Source organism: Lipophrys pholis (genome assembly GCF_963383615.2).
Source record: "Lipophrys pholis genome assembly, chromosome: 3".
Taxonomy (NCBI): Eukaryota; Metazoa; Chordata; class Actinopteri; order Blenniiformes; family Blenniidae; genus Lipophrys; species Lipophrys pholis.
In genome coordinates, this window is record NC_137627.1 from 21,897,598 (window position 1) to 21,925,344 (window position 27,747).

At 40.9% G+C, this 27,747-nt stretch overlaps 1 protein-coding gene across 1 annotated transcript in view; it reads left to right on the forward strand.

Moving 5' to 3' along the window:
• Positions 1–27,747, forward strand: part of ryr1b (ryanodine receptor 1b (skeletal)) — an 85,344-nt gene extending 57,597 nt beyond the window's left edge. The window contains exons 74-108 of the mRNA XM_080459804.1: positions 297–467; positions 899–958; positions 1,531–1,665; positions 1,801–1,913; positions 2,024–2,120; positions 2,800–2,906; positions 2,995–3,046; positions 3,160–3,240; positions 7,919–8,018; positions 8,309–8,388; positions 9,304–9,380; positions 9,469–9,542; positions 10,107–10,124; positions 13,885–13,965; positions 15,421–15,509; positions 15,789–15,917; positions 16,031–16,135; positions 16,873–16,902; positions 17,672–17,753; positions 18,847–20,156; positions 20,236–20,321; positions 20,642–20,822; positions 21,039–21,125; positions 21,239–21,493; positions 22,357–22,487; positions 23,249–23,291; positions 23,385–23,518; positions 23,590–23,650; positions 23,734–23,880; positions 24,001–24,135; positions 24,972–25,128; positions 25,411–25,475; positions 25,578–25,678; positions 25,961–26,012; positions 26,110–27,747. Coding sequence (XP_080315930.1) covers positions 297–467; positions 899–958; positions 1,531–1,665; positions 1,801–1,913; positions 2,024–2,120; positions 2,800–2,906; positions 2,995–3,046; positions 3,160–3,240; positions 7,919–8,018; positions 8,309–8,388; positions 9,304–9,380; positions 9,469–9,542; positions 10,107–10,124; positions 13,885–13,965; positions 15,421–15,509; positions 15,789–15,917; positions 16,031–16,135; positions 16,873–16,902; positions 17,672–17,753; positions 18,847–20,156; positions 20,236–20,321; positions 20,642–20,822; positions 21,039–21,125; positions 21,239–21,493; positions 22,357–22,487; positions 23,249–23,291; positions 23,385–23,518; positions 23,590–23,650; positions 23,734–23,880; positions 24,001–24,135; positions 24,972–25,128; positions 25,411–25,475; positions 25,578–25,678; positions 25,961–26,012; positions 26,110–26,205 — 4,722 coding nt within the window. The 3' untranslated portion in view covers positions 26,206–27,747. The remainder of the gene's footprint in view (positions 1–296; positions 468–898; positions 959–1,530; positions 1,666–1,800; positions 1,914–2,023; positions 2,121–2,799; positions 2,907–2,994; positions 3,047–3,159; positions 3,241–7,918; positions 8,019–8,308; positions 8,389–9,303; positions 9,381–9,468; positions 9,543–10,106; positions 10,125–13,884; positions 13,966–15,420; positions 15,510–15,788; positions 15,918–16,030; positions 16,136–16,872; positions 16,903–17,671; positions 17,754–18,846; positions 20,157–20,235; positions 20,322–20,641; positions 20,823–21,038; positions 21,126–21,238; positions 21,494–22,356; positions 22,488–23,248; positions 23,292–23,384; positions 23,519–23,589; positions 23,651–23,733; positions 23,881–24,000; positions 24,136–24,971; positions 25,129–25,410; positions 25,476–25,577; positions 25,679–25,960; positions 26,013–26,109) is intronic.

The following is a 27,747-nucleotide window of genomic DNA, read 5'->3' on the forward strand; positions in this document are numbered from 1 at the left end:
ACAGTAGTTAGTGTAGTGATGAAATACCTGAAAGCTGAAAAGTTTTCTTTACAGGAAAGTGTCTCAACTAATGAATGAGTGATATCGTCCACTGATCTACTCTTTCAGCATGTTGCCATGTTGCATTAAAAGCGACTTGTATTCTGTTACATTTCGTCACAAGAGCTGATCTGTTTCATCAGTGATTTGTTAATCATTCTTTGAAATGTGAATATGGGTCTCTTTGGATTAAAACTCAATGACTTCTTCGCCAAGAAAGCGATCCGTCTCGTTTTAAACTTCCTGTTTGTCTCCAGTCCGGAGGATCAGAGCAAGAGCGAACCAAGAAGAAGCGGCGAGGAGATCGCTACTCTGTGCAGACGTCTCTTATCGTTGCGGCGCTGAAGAAAATGCTCCCCATTGGCCTCAATATGTGCTCCCCTGCAGACCAGGAGCTCATCAATGTTGCCAAGATCAGATACTCACTGGTACTTTAATGTATTTAAGACAAACTCACTTAACAAATTATGTCCAGATGGGAAAGATTTTAAAGTTTGAAGTGTTTTAAATGACCATTTCTGTTACTATTGATCAGATATGAAGGAACACATGTTTACATTTATTGATGGAGAAATAGTTTGTCCAGATTTGTTGCACTGTTTACTTTTCCATTAAAGCAGTGGTTACCAAAGTCTGCTTCAGCCCGCCGCCAACACTCTTTGGGTCACGGGCTGCATTTTCCTGATAAAAATAAAAACAACGGGTGAAGGGTCAATCTTTTTTAAACATACTTTTTAAACTGCATTTGTTGTGGGTATATTAAAGATTTATGTCAGTATGGGTTGTTCCATGGAGATGCCCATTAAATGAACAGCCATTTTTGACATTCTCTGAATCTTTTTTTTATTTCATCCCTTAGAGAGACACAGATGAAGAAGTCAGAGAGTTCCTGCAGAACAATCTACATCTGCAGGGCAAGGTGAGCTCTTTTATTCATTGTATTACATATTGGAAAGTGAGAAGACACATTGTGTATCAAACATATTAAAATAAAATGTGATTGGTTACCTGTCTACCTGCACAAACAATCTCCTTGGAGTTTTCTCAGACGACTGCCCCTGCATGTTTAAAAGTCTCCCAGGTCCAAAATCTCAGATCCAGTCGTTATCAGGCCCCTACAGGGCTTGACTGAAAGTCACTTCTTTGAGTCAGGTGTGTTGAAACACCTGAAAAACTTGCAGGACCTCGAGGAGCAGGATTGAAAAGCCCCAAATAAGATGGTTTATGATACTACCAGAAAGCTGGATTTCAAAGTAATTTGCTCTTATTACTAGATACTCGTCCTTATGGTGACACTGAGCTCTTCTGAAGTGCGACCATCTAATCCGACGCGATTCAGCCGTGCCTCACACATCTGTGACAGGCTCAGTGAAAAACACTGTCGTCATCTTCTTGACCTTTATTATTCTTATGCATTTTTTTATTATTATTATTATAGTATTATGAACCTGCTCAGAATTTTTAATGCTTCATTTCTGTATTTGATTTTAGGTGGAGGACCCGGCTATGCGTTGGCAGATGTCTCTTTACAAGGAGATGTCTGGGAAGGCTGAAGATGCCGAAGACCCTGAGAAGGTGGTGAAAAGGGTTCAGGAGGTTTCGGCTGTCCTCTACCACATCGAGGTGGTGAGTAACTCTACTACAATGCTCTTGGAAGAGCCATATATTCATTCACCAAGTTCTGCTGAAGTTTAAAAAAGTGGAACTGTTTTGAGAAAGCATTTGTTTAGTCGATGGTGGGTTTTTGTTGTTTGCCTTCAGACTGAACATCCATTCAAGTCAAAGAAAATGGTTTGGCACAAACTGCTGTCGAAACAGCGTCGCAGGGCAGTGGTGGCCTGTTTCAGGATGACGCCTCTTTACAACATCCCCGCGTAATACGGCCTTACATACTTATTCAATGAGACTGATGCAGAGTTACATCAGGAAGGCAACACAGCCAATCGCAGCGCTGCCTAAGTCTGTGCAACCTCTCGTCTCACAGGCACAGGGCAACAAACATGTTCCTGGACGCCTACAAGCGCAACTGGTTGGAGACCGAGGGTTATTCATTTGAAGACAAGATGATTGACGACTTATCAGTAAGTCAATTGTCGTTATTCATCGAGCCGTGCATGTGGCGTGAGTGTTCGTCATGATCGGCGTTTTGAATAATACATTGCAAAATCTTCTTTACTGTAACCCCACTAATTTTTATTATCTGCAGAGCTGATGTTTCTCTGTCCTGTCCAGCTGACGGCTGGCTTCAGCTTTATCTCTGGGACTGTGTGTGACTAACTGGATCCACATTAGCTGAAATGGATTCTAATAAATGTTATCTGCCTTTTCTTTTAAGAACATCTGCGAGCATTTGTCTCGCTGCTGTTTTTTCTTTTGCATAACGGAGTCATCACCTGCTATTCTCACTTGTCTCGTCTTCCTTAAATTGTCTTTAAATCAATTCTTACAATTAATTGAGAAAACAATTAATAAATAAAAACCTTTTCATACCGCAACTTTCTCTCATGAGAGTGCATGTGAGATTTTGATCTTAGGCGCAGGTTGATTGGCTGCAGGACTGTCAATCATGTCTACTGTGGTACGGATGTTAGGTGCACGTGCACCCCAAAATCACCCCGTTTCAGGGTGCCCGACCTTGTGGCTGAATCTGGTTCAAACAAAGAGCCCAAACATAAAAACTCAGCCACTTTCAAACTCCAGATTTTTAGGCAGGTTTCAACTGAGGTCCAACATCTCGTTTGTGTTTTCTCCCACAATTAGAAAGCCATGGAGGAAGAGGAGGAAGAGGAAGAGGAGACTGAGTCGAAGCCTGACCCCCTTCATCAGCTGATCCTTCATTTCAGCCGGACAGCTCTTACAGAAAAGCTGTGAGCTCATCCTGCATCGCTCCACTGCTCGCCCGTGTCACCTGTTCTTCAGTTAGACTCACTTCCTGTTGTTTTGCTCTCTTCACAGTAAATTAGACCTTGACCATCTTTATATGTCATATGCTGATATTATGGCAAAGGTAGGACTTTTAAACGGTCTCAAATGTTTTGTGTCATGCTGGCATGACGGCCCACAATACAAGTGATTATGATTGAATGTTATGTTTTGTCCTTCCTGCTGTAATTCTCCCAGAGCTGCCACATTGGTGAGGAGGACGAAGGGGGAGAACAGGAGGGGGAGGAGCCATCCTTTGAGGTGCGACAGACAGAGATGGTATGGGGGGACCAGGGGAAGGGAGACAGGGGAGTCAGCGGAGAAGCAGCTCCCCTAGCACTGAGTGACCACACCACGACATCACACCCGGCACATCCCCCCCACCCCAATCTTGCTACGACACATCTCTTTTTTTTCTCCTCTTCTTGCTTCTTTCTTTCACTCACACCACGTGTCTTATTTGCTGTGGTGGACTTACCTGCGCATGCCTTTGCTGGACTCTGCCCACCCTTAGGATTGACGTCTCAAACTCAATTTCTTCCTCTTCTTCTTCTAAGTTGCATGACTTGAGTGCAGGAGATGGTGCAGCTAACGAAAAACTAAATAAAACAAGTAAAGTAGCAATTTAATGTCAGAATCACAGTTTCCAAGCCTGATGTATTTAAATAAAAATTTAGGGCTTAACCTATGTTTATTGTAAAATATCACATGGCCTTTACAGGGCATTTTGGAGGTATTTATGATGAACATATCTGATGGAAAATATTCTCACACTCTTTTGAATGTTCCTGGCTCTTCTTTTTTAATTGCACTCGATAAGAGCTTTTGAAACCTCTTAAGCTTCCTGGTATCCGACCGCCTGTCATTAATATCAAAGATATATTCCATGCGCTTCCTTTTTTTTAACCTTCGCCAACAAAAGTTGGGTGACCATCGAAACTAGGCCGAGAAAGTTATGTTTTTGTCTGCGTGTATTTCTTTCTTTCTTTATTGGTTTGTATTTATGGATTTTACCAACTTTCCACAAATTCCGAATAAATCCCCAAAAACTGCGAAAACATTTCCCATACAAAAGGGATGGGAGAGGCAACTCATGGAGGAGATCATAGGAAATTAGCGCCTGTTGTCATGGAGACGTTCCCTGCTCAGTGTTTCACAATGATGTAGCTACCTGACATACCCAGTTAACATCAATATGCGCTAACGGCTATCATGCTTGCGATGCTAACTCAGTTCTGCAAAAAATGTGGCGTTGGCGAAGGTCTGCGCTCTACCGAGTGCCTGTTCTCGTTGTTGTTGTTTTTTTAATCATCAACAAATGCTTAAACCAATCACCATTCTCAATTACAAATAGACTACATCGAGATGTGACCAATCATTTGCCTGCTGTGATCTAATTGAGCACATGTCACATCAGCAATAAACGATTGAGTACAATTTCTGAATCAACGATCCGCTGACGAGAACATCTGTAGCTACGTTCATACGGGCAATTTTTCGTCAATCTTTCCAAATGAAAGATCAAATTGTCCCATGATATGATTCATATGCGGGTTTATTTGCACCAATAATATCACTTAGTGGATTATTCCAATGATCCTTTGCACGGTGACCTTGGCAGTGACACATCCAGCTTTATGCGGAAGGCCGTCAATATCGAACATGGATTTGTCAGCGAAACTAATCAAGCTTACGAAACACACAAAGCCCGGACAGTTGGGAAGAATCCGACACGCTATTTACATGGACTCTGATTGGATTATAAACATTGTTACGCCTCCTCCAATGCAAACTGACTAGGTACATCTTAATCAGACAGAAGTGTTTACATGCTGCAATATTAATCAGATCAGTGTTAAATCTGATCACTTGTGGTCCATGTAACGGCTGCTCATGATTAAGTTTTCTCAGGTCTGGACACTGTGATGTTGTAGCTTCAGAGTTATATTGCTTTTTCCTGAAGGGCAGCATTGCATCCAATGGCACGGTAATTTCCTGTATTTAATATGAGAATCCTCCTAGAGAGTTTTTTTTTTTCTTAGTAAGGGCTATTATCATCATTTGTCCTTTTAGGAATGATTTTGCGCCAACATGTAATGTTGCCTTTCAAGACTTAATTGAGTAGTTCACTCTGTAATACATAACAGTAATTCAAGCCACGCAACAGGACTTTCTAACAGTAAAACTAGTTCTCTTGGGTTGCTCTTGTGTGTTTGTGGTCAGTCTCTCTCTGACTTGCGCCACCTTTTCCTGACCTCACACGCCCCGTTACTCACCAGTTAATTCAGCTGTGTTCACTCAGATGGACTCACCCGATAACTCTCGTTGGACTTGGACCGATTTTGTTTGTATTTACATTGAATTGGACAGCATTAACAAGTCTCCCTCTCTGTGCTCACCGAGGACTACAGTAAAAGCCTGTCAGCCAAACACGCACACACATACACGCACACACATACACGCACACACATACACACACACACGCACACACACACACACACACACACACACACACACACACACACACACACACACACACACACACACACACACACACGCACACATTCTCTCACACTCATGTTAACGGTGCACAATTGGCTCCACTGATGAGCAAAACATCTGCAACCAGAGAGACGATGATTCATCATTTCTTTACACACGGCAGGCTTACGAGGGAGGGGGGCGGAGGGAGGGGTAGATACAGTTTTTGGGTGCTTTGGGTGGGCTCCCGAGCATGTTGTGAAGTGGGTGGGTCACTTCTAACCTCTTTTGTCAACAGGATGGTATCAAATGTTTAGCGTTAATTATACAGTATTATATCAAAACTGAGTAGCTCACATTCATGCAGAGTACTATTCCCTTACTATGTCGCATATTAATAATAATAATAACACTAATACTAATAATACATTATATTTGTATAGCGCTTTTAAAAACGCTCAAAGACTTTTTACATCGTGATGAAATCATCAAGCATAATATAGTAAAACTGCCTAATGTACTCTTCAAATGTAGGTCAACAAACAGTAAATACCACATAGAAAAACATGAATTGCGCACTAAAATTAAGAAAAATTTGTTTGGGAGATTATTTCTTACGTGTGGCAGTGCTACATTATTGGGAAGTGTGATTATTGTCACTTTAAACATTTCCTGCCACATTTGTTAGGAACAGTGCTTACTATGTGAGTTGTCCCCATGATAAAAAAAATTCCTTACTTTTGTGCATAGTTTAAATTTGTAAAGGCATATTTTGTTAACTATTAATAATGTATTGTAATATACAGTGAATTATCCGTTATTCATGTAGAGAGAAGAAATTGGGCCTGATTGAAAATTGCACTGTCCAGGAATTGCAGTATACAAACAAATGACATTTCTACTCTCATTCTGCATCTCTGAATGTCTTTGGACAGACAGATGGAATATGTGGACAGGAGCCACATTATTGCTGCTGGAGGCGACCATATATTAGCACTCAAGCTCCAAGTCTAGAACAACCCATTACTGTTCTGTTGGGAGCAGGACCTGCATGCTGTGTTACTCAAGACAACTGCTGTTGCTTCCCTAGAAAGAATGTGTGACGTGTGTGTTCTGCTCTGAGGAGAAGTGTTTGCTGCCATTGAACGTCTGCGCCTCTGGAATATGTCTGCTGGATAACTGTTTCCATCACTAATACACACAATGTGCTCCAGTGGAAAAGAGTGAATGTGTTCTGGATGACCATAGAAAAGATTCAAACAGCATCGAGCTATTTTAAGAGAATAGTTGGTAAAATATTATGTCATCAGCATAGCAGGGTGTTCCAGCCAACTTATTACAAGCTAAGATTTTTTAATTTTTGTTTCACCGGGCAGAATATGAGAGACTAACATTTAGCTTTAGTGGCTGCGGATGTAATTTCAAAAGCATTTGTGTAATTACACAAAAGTTTTCCCGACCTTTCGACAGCACTAATACTCATGAAAAACTGGCACGTAGGTGGCACCAACTCTTTGCTGGTCTACATCAACACCTCTTATGTGGAGGCGTTATTGAGACCGAGAAGATAAACTATAAGCTTGCCGTGGAGAGAACAAAACCACCTTCCTACACCTTTTGTAGTCCCCCCAGTTTCAGGATCAACTAGACAAAGCAAGCAAGTCCAAAGAGAATTTGCAATTTAATGTCCAATGCCACAAAAAAAGTGGATCTACTGTATCGGAGAGCAAATAAAAACTTGGCACAGTTTCAGTCCTTTGCTGCCTGAATGATTGTCATTGCTAGTTCTTCGAAGGTATTCAGGTACTTCCAACCAAAAACCAGACCTGGTGCCTGAAAAGAAGTATACGCTATATTTACACAATACAAAGAAAGAAATGTGGTAATTTGTCGAAGAAACTCAGTTTGACTTTACATTGAAGTAGTTTTAATTATCAAAGCAATGAATTAGAATTTTATCTATTTATGATGTGGGATATTTTGACTTTACTACCATGTTTAGATTTCCAGTTCACTGTGGGTCAGTCACACTGCTCTGACATTGAATGAGGTTGAGAGGAGTCATAAACTCTGGCCTGAAAAACAACTGATTATTGTGCTGGCCATTGTCGATATGAAGTGACTGAAGCAATGGGTGAGGCAGGTTGGGGTTCTATCCATCCTTACTCTGCCAGTTGATTTGTGTCTGCGTCGTTAACAAACCTAAAGTAAAAACCTCCTGCAGTGTCCAAACATTGACTCCTCATCTTTGGCTCACAAAAGTCCACAACAATATCCCTGTAAACATAACCCGCTAGTATAACTCACAATAAACCGTCTTGTAAATCGTCACCAGTTTGCAGCTGTAACAGGCTTCACTTCAGCAGATACAGTTTAGTCGTGCGAGTGTGTCTGCGAGTGTGTCTGCGAGTGCGGGGGGCAGTGCGGCAGGTGTTGGCGGGGTTACAGTCGAGTCCTTTCCTGCGCTGCTCCACAGGATAAGGAGATGGAGAAACAGAGGCTTCTGTACCAGCAATCCCGTCTGCACAACCGCGGGGCTGCGGAGATGGTGCTGCAGATGATCAGCGCCTGTAAAGGTAGCTCAATCGGCCGCAGACTCGCGCTCACCCACATGTTTTCTGTCATCTCATATTTCAAGAGATGGACAATCTCAGCTGTCTAAGGTTTAGAAGGTTTCAGTTAATCAGATTAATAATTTTGCAGATAATAAACAGAACTCAGAATGCAGACATTCTATAACACACATTCTATAACAAAGCTGTTCTTGTTCTTGTTCAAGATCAGTAAATGAAAAAAGAAGAAAAAAAAAAGCAGTTGAAACAATCTCAGGTTTTGATGCAATCGTTGCTCATGCCTCCCGTTCCAGGTGAACCTGGAGCCATGGTTTCTTCCACACTCAAACTGGGAATCTCCATCCTCAACGGAGGCAACAGTGATGTGCAGCAGGTAAAGAGCATGGCGTCCATTAAAGTGCATTAAAACACTCCTCTGGACTTGGCTGCGGGTGTGACGACATGGAGACTGGAACCCTTTATGGTTCTGTTATCCTAACATTCTCCATGGAATGTTTACTAAAAACAGCAGACACAGTCTTACAGAAGAGTATTAGAGCCACTCATGAGAATAAAAAGCAAATTATAGAAGGTAGATTTGTTTTTTCTTCATCATCCACTTCAAAAAAAAAAAAAGTCTGAATAGCCACCACATGTGACTGCTTCTACAAAACGCCTTGCGGGGAGTTTGATGACCTGGTGAAACTATACTTCAGAATAGGCTTCAGTCATAACGAAATTCCTTTTTAGCTCTCAAAGACAATGTTAGAGCTTTGAAGAGACTGTGCAGCGTGCAGCTCTGGTTTTTACTGAGTTTTTATGGATGGACCAAAGGAAACGTTTCCACTTTATTCTTGATATTGTATTTATTTTTTTATTTTTAACCTGGCATGTGTCGACTGTGTCTTAAGTTTTCCTCACGTGTCATCTGACGTGTGATGCCTTGTCGTTTCGTCTTTTTTTTTTCATGATGCTCTTCCATTCAGTCTTGTGTGTCTCTCTGCACATGCGGCTCATTCATTTGCTCCACGGTCTACTGTGATTGCTTTGACACCACATTCAGGACAAACTAAATTGTACTGCCGCCAAGAGTTTAGTTTAGTTTTCACATCGACACTGCCGAACTGCACTCGCCTATCCATCCATCTTCTATGTCTTTATCCTGTCGTGTCAAGTTGGAGACTATCCCAGCGATGTAAGGCTCCGTTTACATGACAACCAATATTCGCGTGAGCGACGATTACAATATGAAAGCAACATTTTTCTCGAGTTCTCAGTGTTCCTGCTGTTTTTTTGTGTCATTTTTCAGAGAATGCTGGACTACCTGAAGGATAAGAAGGATGTGGGATTCTTCCTTAGCGTTCAGGCTCTGATGCAGACCTGCAGGTCTGTGACTGTACAAAGCCTGTAATTCCAAAACATGAAAACGTGAAAATGTTCGTGGTTCAAAGAATCGCCATGTATTTGTTGACAGCGTTTTGGACTTGAATGCGTTTGAGAGACAGAACAAGGCCGAGGGTCTCGGGATGGTTTCAGAGGAAGGCACTAGTGAGTATGATATGTTTGTTTTTTTTGTCTTCCGACACACACACATACACACACACACACACACACACACACACACACACACACACACACACACACACACACACACACACACACACACACACACACACACACACACACACACACACACACACACACGCACACACACGACAGGCTGCTTTATTTCTGGTTCTCCTCCCTTATTTTCCAGTGGTTCTTGACACGAGCATCTTTTCGGATACGGCCTAAATTCTTGTTCCGATGTTGCATTTTTGTGTCCTAAGTGTGCATTTTTTCTGTGATGGCCTGATTGCACAGTATGTTTTTCACGTAAGTGTGTTTTAGAGGCCTTCAGCCGTGACACACTTGTATAAGTCACAGCATTCTGACTGTAGCTGTATGAAACTGTTTTATCATCCACTGACAGCCATGAGATTTGTGCACTCACTTCGTCTCTCTTTGTTCTTCTCTCCTCTGCATCTTTTGTTCACTTTGCCTGTTCCAACTCTTTACCGCTCGCGCCCGTGTCCCTCCTTCCCGTCAATTTGCTGCTCTCACGGTTCTCAGATATGAAGCTAGAACGTGGTAAATGAATCTTTGCTGTCATATTATTTCCTTTCACTCCCTCTTTCCTGTCCTCCCTGTCTCTTTTAGCTCTCAGTCGCCCGACTGGCCTTTGTTTCCCTTGCTGTGAACTTACTATGCATTTCATTTCACACTCAAGGATACAGTGGAATCAAACCTTATAGTCACTTGCTCACTGTTGCATTTACGGTAGTAAACTCCCAACAAAACACTTAATGCTGAAAGCATTTTATCTCTGAATCTTTTCTTTTTGAAGTGATTATAAAGTTTGAGCTTCACGCTTGAGTGTTTAATCACAGATCTACTGTAACTCCAACAACCTCAGTCTAGACACTGAACAACGGGAAGGTAACCTCAGTAATCTCAACCCTCCTCTCCCACTCTTGTCTCTCATAGACTGCAGATAGACAGCCCCTCTCCTCTGAAATGAATTGCAGCAGCAGTAATAATCATTTAATCATCGATTATCCTCCATTTTTTTCCCGGCTGGTGTGAACCACGTGTGTGAAATCTCTGCACAAACCCTAACACAAAACCCGACCCCTGAATTCTGCCATCAATACTATCATGTGCATCATCCAAAGAGAAAGATATTTGTATGAAATAGAAGGAAAAAATAGCACGAGGCGGCACTCAACAGTCGATTAGTCCAGTTCGCTGGGAAAAAACAAAAACTGGCAAGATTCTGGCAGCGTTTGTCACTGCAACTTAACAGCACCTGCACTCATGCCGACACGGTCAGGAGCAAAATGCGCGTTAACTGTTTTTTCTGCTGGTGACAAGCACTGATGAACTGATGAGGCCTCTGTGGAGGTAGGAGAGGTTTCACCTGCTCTTAGGTTCTCTGAATTATTCAAGCATGTCTCTGAGGACACGCTCACATGCAGACCTGGAAAACTGCCTGTCTTTGCTCTGAAGGAATCCTGGTCTGATGGAGTTGGTGGAGTGGATGTGTGCACCAGTGAACATGCAAACTCCACAGGAAGGGTCCTAAACATCCCAGCTGCTCTTCCTGGGATCATGCTTGCTATGAGGCAAGAGTCCAGACCACTGCAGATCAGCATATTTACCTCACTGCCTCTGTCCCAGCAAGAATTTCATTACTTCCTCCAAATACTCCGCATATTGCGTTTCCAAAATTGAGTTTCAACGCTAACTTTCACTCATTCTTTCACCTGTGCAGCCTGTATGTCGTGCTGAAACTCTGTTGGTTGTGACCCCGACACTTTGCTTGCTCCGGAGACAGTAGTCGTTACGATAACCCACGTCTCTCCTCCTGCACCGTCTCTGTGATTGTTGTTGGACAAAAAACATACGACCCGGTTTTCACTGTCTTGTTGTGGTGACTCAATTAAAGCATGCTTGTGCATGTCTGAGGGGTTTTCTTTTTTTTAAAAATATGCCTTGCATTTAATAAAATAGATAAAAATGAAGATCTATACAGTCAGTAATGTTTAACATCTAGTAAAGTGCAATGTTGAAGTCACCCAGTGCAGTCCAGCTCTACACCCTCCCAGAGTCTTTCATTCTAACTTGTCAGTAGACAATAACAACAACAACAACAACATATCCACTTATTGTGTTTTTATTAAGTTTGTTGGTGTGTACTCGGTGTTTCCTCCCCATTAATACTCAAAGCTAACTGGAGTTTGTTGAGTTCAGTGGATCTGTCCTGCATGGTATGGTGTCTGTCTGTAACGTTCCATCACAGTGTTTCCGTGTGTATTTTTATGTGTCATTCCCTGATTTGTGCCGTCTTCTTTCAATGTTTCCCCCGTCCATTTGACTGTGATGTGACCGGTGTTTGTTCTGCAGTCCATCTGAGTTCTGTTAGATATTTCTTATCTGTGGAAAGAATTTAATTAATCAGCCAGACTCACTGCTGACGCCCCAGCCTCCAGTGGTCGAATCGACGAGGACTCAGAGGTCTTTTTGGGTTTCACTAACATTTCCTAATGAGAGTAGGAGAATGATATGAAGTGACATTCCTTAACGTTATCATTCTTTCTGTGGTACGTCTGTAAACAGCCTCCCATTGTGTCACAGCCATACATTTGTACTGTACAGGGAAACTAACTGGTGTCACCAACCATCGTAACACACATTTTCTATTATAAGAATCAATGCTAAAAGTGTACGTTCTTCCTATTGTAGATTGTTCAATTTAATCTTTGGACTGTTTAGCATGCAGTAGTAGATGTGTTACTTTACCAGTCATTTCAATAATGTTAATAACATATTTCATAACTTACTAAAAAATTACTAGAACACTTTGTCATTCAAATAGTTTCAATAGATATTAGAAATGCTAATAGTACTTTAAAGTATTGTGCATAGATATTATATTTTACCACAACATGTGACTCAAATCTGTTTTACGAGAATACAAATAATAAAATAAAAATGAAATAATAATGAGAAAAAAATTAAAAAGTGGCAATTCTTTCATCACATCTGATTAGAATGTATATTTTGTATTATATTTTCTAGAGGATTCCGACAAAAGGTGAATTTATATTTGGATCTGTTTACAGGAAGGACACCTACATCAGACTTTTAGTCCATGGGTGGACCCACGTCTGATTAATTTCATGACAAACGGCACACATCTGATTTTGTATTCAGATCAGATCCTGATCATAATCATGAAAAAAAAATCTGACCTTGTCAAAAAAAAAACATCTGAATTGAGTATAAAACTTACTGTATGAACAAAGTTGTTTTCATTTTGAAGGGATTATTCTTGGAAGATAATACCAACAACAGAAAAAAGTTTGTTGCGAAAGCATTTGTAGATTTGTTTTTGAGATAAAAATATTTTTACTTTTAAGTTAAAAGGAAAAAAAAAGTTAAATGAATATTAGCAATTCTTAGAGGGGAGGACAAATATCTTTATATGATTCAGAAATATTCACATGCCATTGAAAAGTCAGGGATTTGTACAATCAACCTATAAATTACCAGTACAAAGTTTCAAGCATTTGATTTTAATTGTGATACGATGTGTCATCTGTAGTTTTCATAACCGTTTATTGTGCTCACAAATTTCATAAATCTCATAATTAATTACATCTTCTGTAGTATAACGGTTTAATTTTGAAGTTATCTTGCAAAATGGGGCAAATGCACTTAATTAGTGCACAATTTCTGACTATACAGCAAACATTAAATAGAAATAGGTTTGAAAATTTATACAAATATTGAAATATTTTGAGTTACTGCAATTTTGAATTTCATAATTTATGAGCAAAAATTTGAAAGAACAAATTCTTGTTAAAATGTCTTTTTATGTGTATAAAGTCAAATATATGGAGGTTATGCCATGGTTTTAAATAGAAAGAAGTTACTTATCCATTATCATGTTTAAATGAACATTCTAGTTGAATGAAACAATTAAAAAAAAAAATACTTGAACAGCAGTAGCAAAAATGTCTTATCTTAAACAACACAGCCAGCACATTTAGGATAGAAGTTAGATTTCTTTAACATAATTTGTAAAATTCAAACCAAACATGTGACACTAACAAGACAATTGTCATGGTTCGTAATAGAATTAGGGAGGAGAAAATTCAAATAATGAAAATAAGTTAGGTGGTACTTTTTCTCCCTTAACCGTTTCCTTAATGCCACTGAGTGCGTGGTTTGTTTGGACCACTGTGTATTCTAACAGAAGAACACAGTCAAACTGCAGACTTCACACAGACTGCGTCCCATTGTTTTTACACGGATTAATGAGCGTTACTCTTGTTGCTTCGCCCAGATGAGAAAGTGATGGCGGACGATGAATTTACGTGTGACCTCTTCCGCTTCCTGCAGCTTCTTTGTGAAGGCCACAATAATGGTGAGTCAATAAAAAAAGAAACTGAACTCTTTATCACAGGTGCACCTCCACCAAGGGGACGGCTTTTCATTTTACAGGCATATACATCTATTGATATATGTCTTTATTTATTATTGTCTCTTTTATTTTATTGTTTAATTTCTCTTAACAACTTATAGTTGTATAACATATATTTTCAGTTTTTCAATTGATTGGCTTTTTTCTGGTTTTTGACTTAATTGTTGCTTTTGATATTTTCATATTTTATCTTGTTTATTGTTGAATTTAATTCAGTATTTTGAATACAGTTTTATTTCATCCAATTCTGACTTGCGGTGTATAAGCTATAATGTTGCTCCACGCCATCAAACTGGACTCTTTATTATTTGTTGTCTATATTGCTGCACTATTTAACTGAGATTAATTTAATTTAATTTAATTTAATTTAATTTAATTTAATTTAATTTAATTTAATTTAATTTAATTTAATTTAATTTTTATTTTATTTTTAGAACACTGCTGGTCCTGAATAACATATTTTGTTATATGTGGAAGCATGGAAACTACAATGATCTTGATCTTGATCTTGATCTTGAAACCTTGAAATCTTAAAACCACAATGAAAATCAAGTAATCTACACGACTGTGTAATAGCAAAGTGTTTTAGTCATTGTTGTGCTAAGTAGACCTACCACTTCTCATTTGCATGACTCAATACACCATCTTGTGGAGAAAAACTGTACTGCAAGATGAAACAGGCTGGGACAACTTCTTGACTTTGGTCAATTTACCAAAACTGTTGTTTGGTCCATTCTGTTAATTTATATGTATTATTAAGGATAAATCCATTAAGAAATAATTAAAATTGTACCTTTTTCCCCCAATTTTTGTCTTGTATTTAGTGTTCTTTTGGCCTTTCTTGTGTTACATTAGAATAAGCAGCATAAATAAAGTTTGATTGATTCATTGATCTTATACTCATGTAACTCCTTAATGTCTATTTAACCCTAAACCTACCGATATATCCAGTTTTTACACCCCATTCTGGCTCAAACTGAGATTTTATTCAGGCATCATATTGCCCATACCATCTATTATGGGTCATTATGGGGGTAAACACAATTTTAAAAAGCAACACACAGATTCTAATGTGAAGCATACATACACATATGTGATATGTGGACCAATCAGAACCTTTGCTGTCTTTCTCACATTGAATTACCTAGTTTTTATGTAACGAGTAACATATTCGTTTGAAGAAAAGGGGAGAGTTTACTCACCCGTAACGAACTTGAAACACTGAAATATTATGAAGAGGTTTTTTTTGGTTGTTTGAAATATTTCAATCAAGCACTGAATACGTTTGGACCTCACTGAAAAAACCTTTGGACGCTGCTGCCCATTTCCCTCATTTAGACCACAGATCCATGCTGATCCCGTGTCTGGATTTGTTTTCCATTTCCATATTGTTTTCAGATTTTCAGAACTACCTGAGAACTCAAACGGGCAGCACCACGACCATCAACGTCATCATCTGTACTGTGGACTACCTGCTTCGACTCCAGGTCACTCTGACAAACTCATACCGATCGCCGTACGGAATGGAATGAAAATCCAGAAGATCGAGAAAGAAAAAGTCCCAGTTTGATTTTGTTATTTGTAGAGAAGCGTATGCATAATGACAGGGGTTTTAGCTCGTAGGTTCACTACATTTCACAATAAGTAACAAGTGACTGTAATCCACTTTCTTTTTCAGTAACTCGCACAACACTGTTAATACTTGAAGTCATCCCAAGTCACAGAAATCAAGCGTTGATGAGTTCTTCCTTCCTTTCTGTCAACAGGAGTCCATCAGTGACTTTTATTGGTATTATTCAGGCAAAGACATCATTGACGAGCCTGGTAAGAGGAATTTCTCCAAAGCAATGACTGTGGCCAAGCAGGTTTTCAACAGCTTGACTGAATACATCCAGGTACGGGAGTTACCGTCTGAACCCTCCTGTGAACGAAATCTTCGTTATGATGAAATGCTAAAAGCTCTCGTGGAGCAGCTTCGTCCTTCACGCGGCGCCTTTGTGTCCTTCAGGGTCCCTGCACCGGTAACCAGCAGTCTCTGGCTCACAGCAGGTTGTGGGACGCTGTAGTCGGCTTCCTGCACGTTTTCGCTCACATGATGATGAAACTGGCACAGGTAAGAAACGCCATACATAAAAAAATAGAATCATTTCTTTCAAGCAATGATATTTATCCAATTAGTTTCACATTGAAAATTTAAGGAAAGAATATAAAGAATCCATAAAATCAATAATGTCTTGTATCAGTGGCTCAAATTCTTACTATTTATTTACATTACACAGATTTGTGAACAATATTGGAGAGAAATATATCTTTTGTTTTAGCTTTGTATCTTTGAGTTCAGCTCATTATAAATGGGAGCAAAAACAAAAGTGTTGCGTTTATATTTTTCTTCAGTGTATAATATACATTTGGAGGCATTAAGGTAAAAAGAGGGACATTGGATCAGTTGTTTATCAGGAAAGCGCAAAATATTTGAACTATATGTTTGAATTATAAGAGGAGAGAGAAATAAAAAGTTGTTTTCGGGAGTCTGTCGTGCTGGAATGTACCACTGGGGATGGAAGGGTGGAACAGTTCATTTACACATCTTAGTGTCTAAGACAAACAAGATCAAATTCAAAATAAAATTTACAAAAAATTACTTAAGTATTTTCATTTTGAATGAGAAGGTTTATTCATACTGTCGTATTAAACTCCAAAACTTTGTTTTGGATTGAACGTCAGGTTGATGGTTTAAAGTAAAAGTTTGCGGCCCAACTTGCCTCATGTAATGTCCCCGCTCACGCGATCAAGAAATGGAGTGAAGGTATTTTTGTATAACGTTTTCATTTTCGTATGTAACCCTGCTAGATGCACCCCGATCTTGGACAACGGAACGGCGTAAGAATCTGTGTTTTTCGTTCTGACGCCATCTTTTTTCTGGCCCTCCATGTTTCTTTGCTGATTTTCTTTACCAACGTGCCTCCCCTCCGTTCTCCTCTCTGTCAGTTCATTCTGCAGCAGTCCGTGTTGTGATATGGAAGTTTCTTTCTGTTGTTTTCGCAGTTATGCTTAAGTCTTTATTCTAATTATATTTCATCATGGATAGACGTAGACAGCTATCTGTACATGCAAATATGAATCCCGTATGCGACTCTAGATTGATTATTTTTCTGTATGTTGCTCTGTCATCATTTGAATGTTTCGCATTGATTTCCTCCATTTATTTTGGTTGTTTTTGCTGCGGTAGGAAGGTTCTGCTCTGATTCTGTTGGCAGTTTTCGACAGGCGTGTCCTGGCATCATTTTCTTCCTTTAGATTTTCTCATCTGTTTGCGTTTCTTGTTGTCTGTCAGGAGTGCAAAGATCAGCTTTTGCAATTCACGGTCATGTTTTTCCATACCGCAGCCTCTTTTTGATTTCAATTCGTTCCCTTCTCTCTTCCTTATCAGTGTTTCTAGTGTGTGTTTCTAAAATGCCTATTCTTAATTTAAAAATGCAAACCAAGGATCATTTTTGGAGTAGAGCACACTCTGAGGTAGCGTCTTTCACTTGCGACTTAAAACAAGCACACTCACACCCTGAATTTGAGATGTTTTGTTGAATTAAAGTTGTAATTCTCACTCGGTTGTTTCTGTGGTTGCGTGTTTGTGTGTCTGGCCCGGTGGCAGGACTCCAGCCAAATCGGTCTGCTGAAGGAGCTGCTGGATCTGCAGAAGGACATGGTGGTGATGCTCCTGTCGCTGCTTGAAGGTAAAATCCTTTGTGCATTTTACTATTGTAAAAAAGAAGAGGGTCTTCCTTATAGGTGGTACCAGGTTTAAGAACTTTAGGCCCTCTGACAAGTGAAAACCAAGTGACTTAATGTTTGTCTTTCTTTCTTTTTAAGAAGAAGGGGTCGGAGTAAATAATCTTTGCTGCTTCCTACTACTTTTCAGATATGTTGGGCCATTATTTATTCAGTTATCAATTACATTGTTTTTTCCTTGTGTTGCTCTGTTATGTTGTTTATTTGTGTTTTTATAAAAAAAATTGTTTTGTTGTACCCACATGTCCGATATTAACAACAAAAAAAGAAGAAATTATGATAATGTGCAAATTTCTGTTATTCTTTGAATTTTAAAAATTATATTTTATGACTTTTTAAAAAAATTTCTAAATACATGTTTTTTTTCTTTTAATTTAATATTTAATTTATTCTTCTAATTTCAGCATTTAACATTTTTTATCTGATTCGGTTTTGTCTCATATTTCACAATTGAAACCTTTCCCCCCCCAAACAAATTAATTCATTTGAGATGCACACTGATACTCCATCTACATATACATATACTCACATATATGTACATATCCATATATAAAACCCCTCTTCATAATCCATATAAATAAGTCAAATGTATATTTTATGACAATTGTTTTACACAAAATAACAAATATATTCCTGAGTATATTCACATACATACATACATACATACATACATACATACATACATACATAGTTGTATATCTAATTTAACATACCTGAAAAGGGGAAGGAAAAAGTAAAATCGATTTAATCTTACCACTTCGTCGATATTCAATAGTCAAATTTTATAATTATCCTTTTATTTATTTTTTTCATCATGCTCGAAGTGCATAAAATGTTTTGTTTCACTTATTTCTACTCAATTTGGAACATGTTGCCCTGTTCTTTCACGCAACAATTTTTCCCAGTTATTTTATAGTTTTGTTTAAATTAAATTGGATTACTTCGTAGTTGTTTTTGACCATCTTCTAAGTACATTTTTTTTTTCTTTTTCAAATTTCATTGTATTTAAAAAATAATCTCTTCTCTTTCTGCCCTCAGGAAATGTGGTGAACGGCACCATCGCCAGGCAGATGGTGGACATGTTGGTGGAGTCTTCCAGCAACGTGGAGATGATCCTCAAGTTCTTCGACATGTTCCTCAAGCTGAAGGACATCGTGGCGTCGGACGCCTTCCGGGACTACGTGACCGACCCGCGCGGGCTCATCTCCAAGAAGGACTTCTCCAAGGCCATGGACAGCCAGAAGCAATACTCTCCCTCGGAGATCCAGTTCCTCCTCTCTTGCTCCGAGGCCGACGAGAACGAGATGATCAACTTTGAGGAATTCGCGGATCGTTTCCAGGAGCCGGCCAAGGACATCGGTTTCAATATTGCCGTTCTGCTCACGAACCTGTCGGAGCACGTGCCCCACGACACTCGCCTGCAGAACTTCTTGGAACAGGCGGAGAGCGTGCTCAACTATTTCCGGCCTTTCCTCGGCCGCATCGAGATCATGGGCGCCAGCAGGAAGATCGAACGAATTTACTTTGAGATCAGCGAAGCCAACCGCAACCAGTGGGAGATGCCCCAAGTCAGGGAGTCCAAGCGGCAGTTCATCTTCGACGTGGTCAACGAGGGTGGCGAGAGCGAGAAGATGGAGATGTTTGTCAACTTCTGTGAGGACACCATCTTTGAGATGAACATCGCCGCGTCCATCTCCGAGCCCGAGGGAGACGGCGCTGAAGAGGAAGACGATGAGGAGGAAGAGGAGGGTGGAGGGAATGAAGGCGAGTCCGGAGAAGGAGAGGAAGGCAACGGCGAGGCAGAGGCTCCCGAGTCGACGTCTGCCTTTGCAGAGTTCTTAAAGAGCGTGGTGGACTTCTTCAACATGTTCACCTTCCGTAATCTGAGACGCCGTTACCGCAAGCTCCGAAAAATGACCGTGAAAGAGATGGTGATCGGACTGGTGACGTTCGTCTACACTATTCTGATGGGCATCCTGATGTTCGTCTATGGTATCTGCAAGGGCTTCTTCACGCTAATATGGAAAGTGCTGTTTGGCGGCGGCTTAGTGGAGGGCGCCAAGAAGATGACGGTGACTGAAATCCTCGCCAGCATGCCCGATCCCACGCAGGACGAAGTCCACGACGACCTGCCACCCGAACCCGGCGTTCGAGAGATCCAGGATGCAGACGGGGTGACGGACCACTTGGACGCTGGGGGAGGAGAGGAGGAGGAGGACGACGGAGAGGAGCGGGAAGGTGGACGCCTGCCTGGCTTCAATACTCCCGGAGGACTCGGGGACTTTGGCGAGACGACACCAGAGGAGCCTCCGACTCCCGAGGGCACGCCGCTGCTGAAGAGAAAACTGGTAAAACGAAACGTTACTCTGTGTTAGCTGTGCGGCACACTTTAATTAATAAGCAATTCACTGCTATTTGTCATTGTAGCAGTTGGCTGCTACAGCCGGAGGACCGGGAGAGGAGGAAAAAGTGGAAACTGAAGAAGAAGTCCCTCAAGAGACGGAGAAAGCAGAGTGAGTTTTCTGTGGCCCACGGGAAAAAGGCTGGTTCAGTTTGGATCTGACCTTGCTCTGCAGAGTGTTAACATAACTAATTATATAAACTGCACTTTTACACTAAGACTAATTTCTTTTATGCCTTACATCTTAAAGGAAATGCTGGATTTGTTGGTATTTATGGGTCATTTTAGTAGTATACGGGCCAGAAGAGATCGAATCAGATTCAAGTGCAAAAGACTCATCAAATCGTCAACTAATGATTGAAAACCCCAGTTCTCATTATATTAAAGTATCGTACTTACATGTTAAAGCAGTGCTTTATGTTTTTATTCCAGCACTGAGAATGGAGAGAAGACAGAGAAGGTGGAGCCTGAGCCGGAGGTGAAGGTGAAGGAGGAAGAGGAGCCGGAGAAAGAGTTGCCGGCAGTGAAGACCAAAGTGAAGAAGGACAAGCAGCCTGCTGAGGAAGGCTTTGAGCTGTGGAACGAGCTGGAAATCCAGAGGATTAAATTCATGGTGAGCAGCTCTCTCATATAGTGCGTGTTTGAAAAGGTTGATGTCTTCTGGGGCCAAATGAACCTCACAGTTTTTTACATTGCTCTAATCCAGTAAGCTTGTTTTATGATATTCCATATCAATAAGATTGAACACTTAAATCTTATTCTTCAGGTATTCCATTTTTTAATGTTCTGTTTTGCTGACTGTCTCACTCATTTCTCTGTTCTGTCACAGAACTACCTTTCTCGTAACTTCTACAACTTGCGCTTCCTGGCGCTGTTCATCGCCTTCGCGCTCAATTTCATTCTGCTCTTCTACAAGGTCTGTGCGTTTCTGCTGCACCTCAGACAAAGCTGAGACAAATAAACCATTTTCACCATTCCTGAGACGTTTGAAAGTTTTCAAATTCCCTCATTGACCTTTGACCTTTCCAGGTGTCTGACACTCCTCCGGGCGAGGAGGAGTTCGAAGCTTCCGGCCTGTTCGAGGGATCGGGCTTATTCGAAGGCTCCGGTGCTGAGGAGGACGGTTCTGGACTGGATGAGGGAGGAGAAGACGACGACGAAGAAGGCCCCATGTACTACTTCCTGGAAGAGAGCACGGGCTACATGGAGCCGTCCATGGCGTTCTTCGGCATCGTCCACACCATCATCTCCTTCCTCTGCATCATCGGATACAACTGCCTCAAGGTGTGTTTGCACAAAGACCACACTCCTATTCCTGATTCTGCTTGTAATGTTCATGCTGCCTGTCGTCTGCTCCTTATGTTTGTATCTGTGTAGATGTTTTAGTCGTCTGTGTTGAGAAACAGCTTTTTCCTGTTTTCTATCAGACTTCTGAGCTCGAAAGAGTAACGCATAGTGTCACCTTCAATGCTTTTAATGCTGCTTGGAATCCACTGCCCATATTTATTCTATTTTATTGGCTTTTACTTCATTTTGTTATCTCGCACACTGTATCGTATATATCTCGCCTCTTATTGCATGTGTTTGTATATTTTAATATAGTCACATTAGATTTTATTATTTATTGTTTTTAATGTAGCTTGTTATCAATACACTGTCCAGTGTCAGCTATTAATGTACAATGACAATAAAGCTATTCTATTCTATTCTATTCTATTCTATCTTCAGCAAATCATAGATTTTCTTTTGAAAAATTCAAGCTTCAATTAGATTTTTGATTTTTTTTTCTCAATGCACTTAAAAATGACTTCAGCCATCAGCTATATTGTGAAAAGTGCACGTTTTTTGCTGTGATTGTCCTCAGAGCTAAAATGCATATAGACAATCCCAAAATAAAAATGAAATGAGGCGTCATCCCAGGTTTAAGCTAAAGTGCAACAGCAACTACGGAAACCCACCAGGAGTGGTAGAATGGAGGCAATGGAGGCAGAATGAAAAACTTTGGGGTGTGGGGGGGGACTCGAATTTGCAAAATAAAAATCTTGTTTAGCTCCAAATTCGATAAATCAATTAAATAGATTTTTTTGCCCAGCCCTATTCTAAACCAGTCTCCCTGATTGGACATTAAAGCTGCTTTAACCCTTCAGGTACCCCTGGTCATCTTCAAAAGGGAGAAGGAGCTTGCCAGAAAGCTGGAGTTTGACGGTCTGTACGTCACTGAGCAGCCTGAGGACGACGATATCAAGGGGCAGTGGGACAGACTGGTCCTCAACACTCCGTAAGACCTTCTGTTACATCTTCAGATACGTGTGTGAATGAATGGCGACATCAAATAGTCCTGTCCGGAGTTACCGGTCATCTCAGCCTGGACCAGCTCCGGGATATGAACGATACAGTTCTGAGGGCTCTGTAGCGCTGATTAGTGGCAGGGGGCTGCATAACAGTTGAGCAGCCTTATAACTGTGATTACAACTATTGAATAATAAGTTTGGTGAAGAGATGCATGCATGTCTAGTATTAGCAAATAATCACATTACGTACAAATCCACTGGTTTTTTTTTCTGTTTATTGGAGTTGAGCAAAATAAAACATGTTTAGAGTGCAAATTCATTTCCATAATGAAAGCGTTACATTCTGAGTTACAGTAGGGAAGGAGGGCAGTGGCCTCAAGGTTAGAGCAGCACAAGGCTCGCTGGTTTGATTCCCACAGCTGACAGACCATTGAGCCCCACTCGCCCCCCACACCATGACAGTCCACCGCTCTTACCATGCATAGTTAAGGTTAACTATGAATAGGATGGGATCAATCCAGAGAAGTAATTTCATCAAAAAATGCTTTGAATTGTAATTGTTTTGCAAGATTTACTGACGTTTTTGTAAAATAATTTAAATATACATTTACTCACTGTCTCCGTTAAGCACATAAAACTATTTAACTCCAGAAACAGAAATAATAGTGCTGAGATGCAAAAAAAAAAAAGAAAAAAGAAAAGTTTATTAAGGAAAAGTAATATTAACAAACTCTTACTTTCCATGCAGGACTTTCCCCAACAATTACTGGGACAAGTTTGTGAAAAGAAAGGTGATTTAAAAAAATAAATTATATTACCCATGTTTTTGCACCATTATGTCATTAGTGGAATAAGAAATCCTAGTGTCTGTGTGCGACGTCCAGGTTTTGGATAAATACGGTGACATCTACGGCAGAGAGAGGATCGCCGAGCTTCTCGGTATGGACCTGGCCTCTCTTGACGTCAGCACCATGACGCACGAGAAGAAGCCCGAACCCGACACCTCCATGTTCAGCTGGTACGTACGGCTCAGCTTTAACGGAAACCAGCAAATCAAAATCCAAAGTGTAACCAAACTACTCTCTGTAGGATCACTTCTATCGACATCAAATACCAGATCTGGAAGTTTGGTGTTGTCTTCACTGACAATGTGAGTTCAACAGGTGGTTTAAACAATGGCACCTGCATTTTGAGTTTTCTGATGATACTTGACGCACATCTCTTATTTTGTAGACTTTCCTTTACCTGGTGTGGTACATGGTAATGTCTCTGCTTGGACACTACAACAACTTCTTCTTTGCTTGTCATCTTCTGGACATCGCCATGGGTGTGAAAACCCTGCGCACCATCCTGTCCTCCGTCACCCACAACGGCAAGCAGGTGACACTCGATGAGGCTTCACCCCCCCCCCCCCCCCCCCCCAATCCCCTCCACCTGCCCTCACCCTGTTTTTCACCGCCACCCACTCTAAGCTGACCTTGTACCATCTGTTCCTCGCAGCTGCTGATGACCGTGGGCTTGTTGGCCGTCGTGGTGTATCTGTACACGGTGGTGGCCTTCAACTTCTTCCGCAAGTTCTACAACATGAGTGAAGACGAGGACGAACCGGACATGAAGTGTGACGACATGATGACTGTGAGTGCTGCCTTGTCGCGCCAGATTTATCTTTTTCCTCCCTGGAAAACAGTTCGGTCCAGTCACAGCAGGAAGCCTCATCAATGAGAGGATTCTGTTGGATATGAACAGCAGAAGGTTGTCGTACTGCGGGATGAAAAGTCAGCTTCAAATGCTGGACGGTGTTAACAAGTCTTTCAAAATGCTGCGGTTCAAATGGTTCCGATGGCGGAGACGATAAAACCGAATGGCGCGACGAGAGCAGGACTCAAACGCACCAGAGACTGTAAACTGTATCAAATGGCAAAAAAACTCTTAAGTTCAAAAAGTTGTCTTCCCCTCCATGGGTCTGTGTATGTATCTGTGCAGTCCTCTGTGTCCCCTCACCTTGTTCCTTTCTTTTAAATTTGACATGTTTTCATTATCCAATTCTAAAGAAATTAAACTTCATGAAAACGAGGTTTCATGAGCAAAACTTGTATCCAAAAGCCTGAGACAAGGGGGATGTGTCATGTAATTGAAGCTGCTGAGTTTATCGAGAAGTTGATAAGGGATGAATCCCTGTGACGAGCCAAGAACACCAAAATAATTCAAAAGTACACTGCTGAATGTGTCGGCCAATCAGAAATAAAAACACGGTGTTGCTTGTCGTAATTGGGGTTGTAATTTACATTAAGTTGAAAAACAAAGGGCAAAATTAAAGCAAAACCCCTAAAAAAACTGAAAATAATTGAAGTTGGGGGATGGTGAAACAGAGTTGTTCGGGCCTCAGCTGAGCGACTCAACACATTGATGTGGGCTCAGTTGTCTTTGCCGACCTCCTTCCTCTCCACCTCCTCCTCCTCTTCCTCCTGCAGTGTTACCTGTTCCACATGTACGTTGGCGTGCGTGCCGGCGGTGGCATCGGTGACGAAATTGAGGATCCAGCTGGGGATGAATATGAGCTCTACCGAGTCGTCTTTGACATCACCTTCTTCTTCTTCGTCATCGTCATCCTACTGGCCATCATCCAGGGTGAGTGACTCTCCTGTCTTGTGTTGCCTGTGAATCATTTCCATCACTGACTGTGTTGCTTTCAGAGTGGAAATTACAGCTTTAGATAAAAGTCATTTTGGAAGAGTGTGCTATTATTAATACAACTTAGTCCGATTAATCTGAGAAAACGAAGCAGGGGAAAGTGTTTTTGAAGTTTTACAGTAGAAATCTTCATTAGATTTCACTCAAATGAACAATTATCAATTTTGAGAAGCCAGTCGGTCCTCAGACTAGTAAGAAAAGCTTGTGTCTCTGTGTCAGGTCTGATTATTGACGCCTTCGGCGAGCTGAGAGACCAGCAGGAGCAGGTCAGAGAGGACATGGAGGTAAGGCAATCAGTCTGAAGGAAAAACCAAATGGTTGCTTTTCTCTCTTTTGCATTTTTACTCAGGAATGTGTCTGATCGAACTCAATCTGTGTCCCTGCAGACAAAATGCTTCATCTGCGGAATCGGAAGTGACTACTTTGACACGACGCCGCACGGCTTTGAGACGCACACCTTAGAAGAGCACAATTTAGCCAACTACATGTGAGTTTAAGTACAAGTTGGAGACGAAACGACTGTTTCTTGCATGTTTTCTGTGAGTAACCTGGGAAGCAGACAACTTGTTTTGTTTGATGGGTACATACAATGACAGTTGAAATCGACTCCAGGAAATGCAGCTGTTCATAGCCGCTGTATATTTTCTAATAATTTCAGGAGTTTTAGTTACACTAGCATTTTTATTTATTTTTTTTCACATTTGTTCCCCATTTTTCCCCCCCCATTTGCAAATACAATGATTTGTTGTGTTTTTCCCCCCTTTGCCAGGTTCTTCTTGATGTACCTCATCAACAAAGACGAAACAGAACACACAGGGCAGGTCGGTCAAGATAGTTCACACACGAAAAGTGCACACAGATGAAATTCTACAACGATTACTTTATCCAACGCCGTCGGGCTTTCTTCTCGTCTCCCAGGAGTCGTACGTGTGGAAGATGTACCAGGAGCGATGCTGGGACTTCTTCCCTGCTGGAGACTGCTTCAGGAAGCAGTATGAGGACCAGCTCGGATAAAGTCCTGCTTCGATTCAGCTCGCGGGGAAAAGAGGGAGGAGAGGAGGCGATGATCGGAGAGATGATCTCAACATGTCTGTGTTTTATTTTTGTCTTTTGTCTGCGCATTTCTCACCTCTTTTGAAGCTATGCACAGTTTGACTGCACTGTTGTGACACCTGCGGCACAATACTGATGGAATTGATCCAACAACAAGAACGACACAAGAAGCCAGGGGCCCTTTTTTAATTTGATATGAATACACTACATGGCCTTTTTTGTGTAAAATCTACATAAATTGCCTGGTTTATCACCTGTGTATTTACACAATGTGCTCTTTTAGTCGCTGCTGCTGTAAACATTATAGTGCCTATAGTGATGTCACTGCTTGTTAGCCATCACACACATCAGATTTGTAGTTTTAAATGTTTTTGAGAGTGAATATTTAGAATTTTTACTCTTTGTGAGATTGGGATTTTTTATTTTATTTTATTTTATTTTTTTATTTTATTTTCTCCTGTGATATGTTGAGAGAGTTTGAAAAACGATGGCTCTGTGACTTGCAGTGGGAAGCAGGGAACATTTCTGGTCCCCGCTCTCTCTCTCTCTCTCTCTCTCTCTCTCTCTCTCTCTCTCTCTCTCTCTCTCTCTCTCTCTCTCTCTCTATCTCTATCTCTCTCTATCTCTTTCTTTCTCTCAAGACATAAGAAACTTGTCTTCACATGGTGAGGAGTTGAAGTTAATGGACTGACTTGCCAAGATGACATCATCTAAATCCTCAAATCAGCTATTCAGACAAATCCTGACGGTGCTGAAGTCTTACAACGGACGGTGGTCCCATATCTCCGCTGGGCCATACGTGATAGTGATCATGTTCACACGTACATACAGTGAAGGACTATTCCGGGGAGATTTATTTATTGTTCATATGAAGATCCAATCCTCTGAAGACGTCTGCGTTCCGACACCTCGTGCATTGAAATGAGTAATGAATGTATTAAACGTGTACATGTTGGCCGAAGGGTCATCTGTACAACTGAGTAACGACGAGGCTTCGGAAGTGGCCTTTTGATGAGAAGACATATTTTACATAAGTCATAGATACATATATTTATTTTTCTCCTGTTGGCTTAGAGGCGTTTGAATGAGCCACGCTGCTTCGTCAGACACGAGCCTGTTTGTGACACTGACGACGAAAAATCTGTGTTAACACTGAAGTAAATGCCCAGTTTGCAGTCAGAAGAGAAAACTCGCTTTAGATTTTTATTTTTTTTTCTTCCCGCCAGTTTTAAGTTTTTACAATAGATATTTTTAGGAACTCTGCATACAAGTTATTTTTCTCGATCCAGGAAGTCATGTGCGATGCGTTGATCTCAGACTCAGTTCTCTGTCATTACACTTCTTTCAGAGCAGATCCTCCATCGTGTGTCGTCCTGTGACGCCTCTGGAGTGTGTTGACGGTGTGGAGCTGATGAAGATCACTACTTTCCACTTGACTGAGTGTCCTCTGACTGAACCCTGTGTTTAAATACAGATTAAACAGATTATTTTAAGGAGAACGCC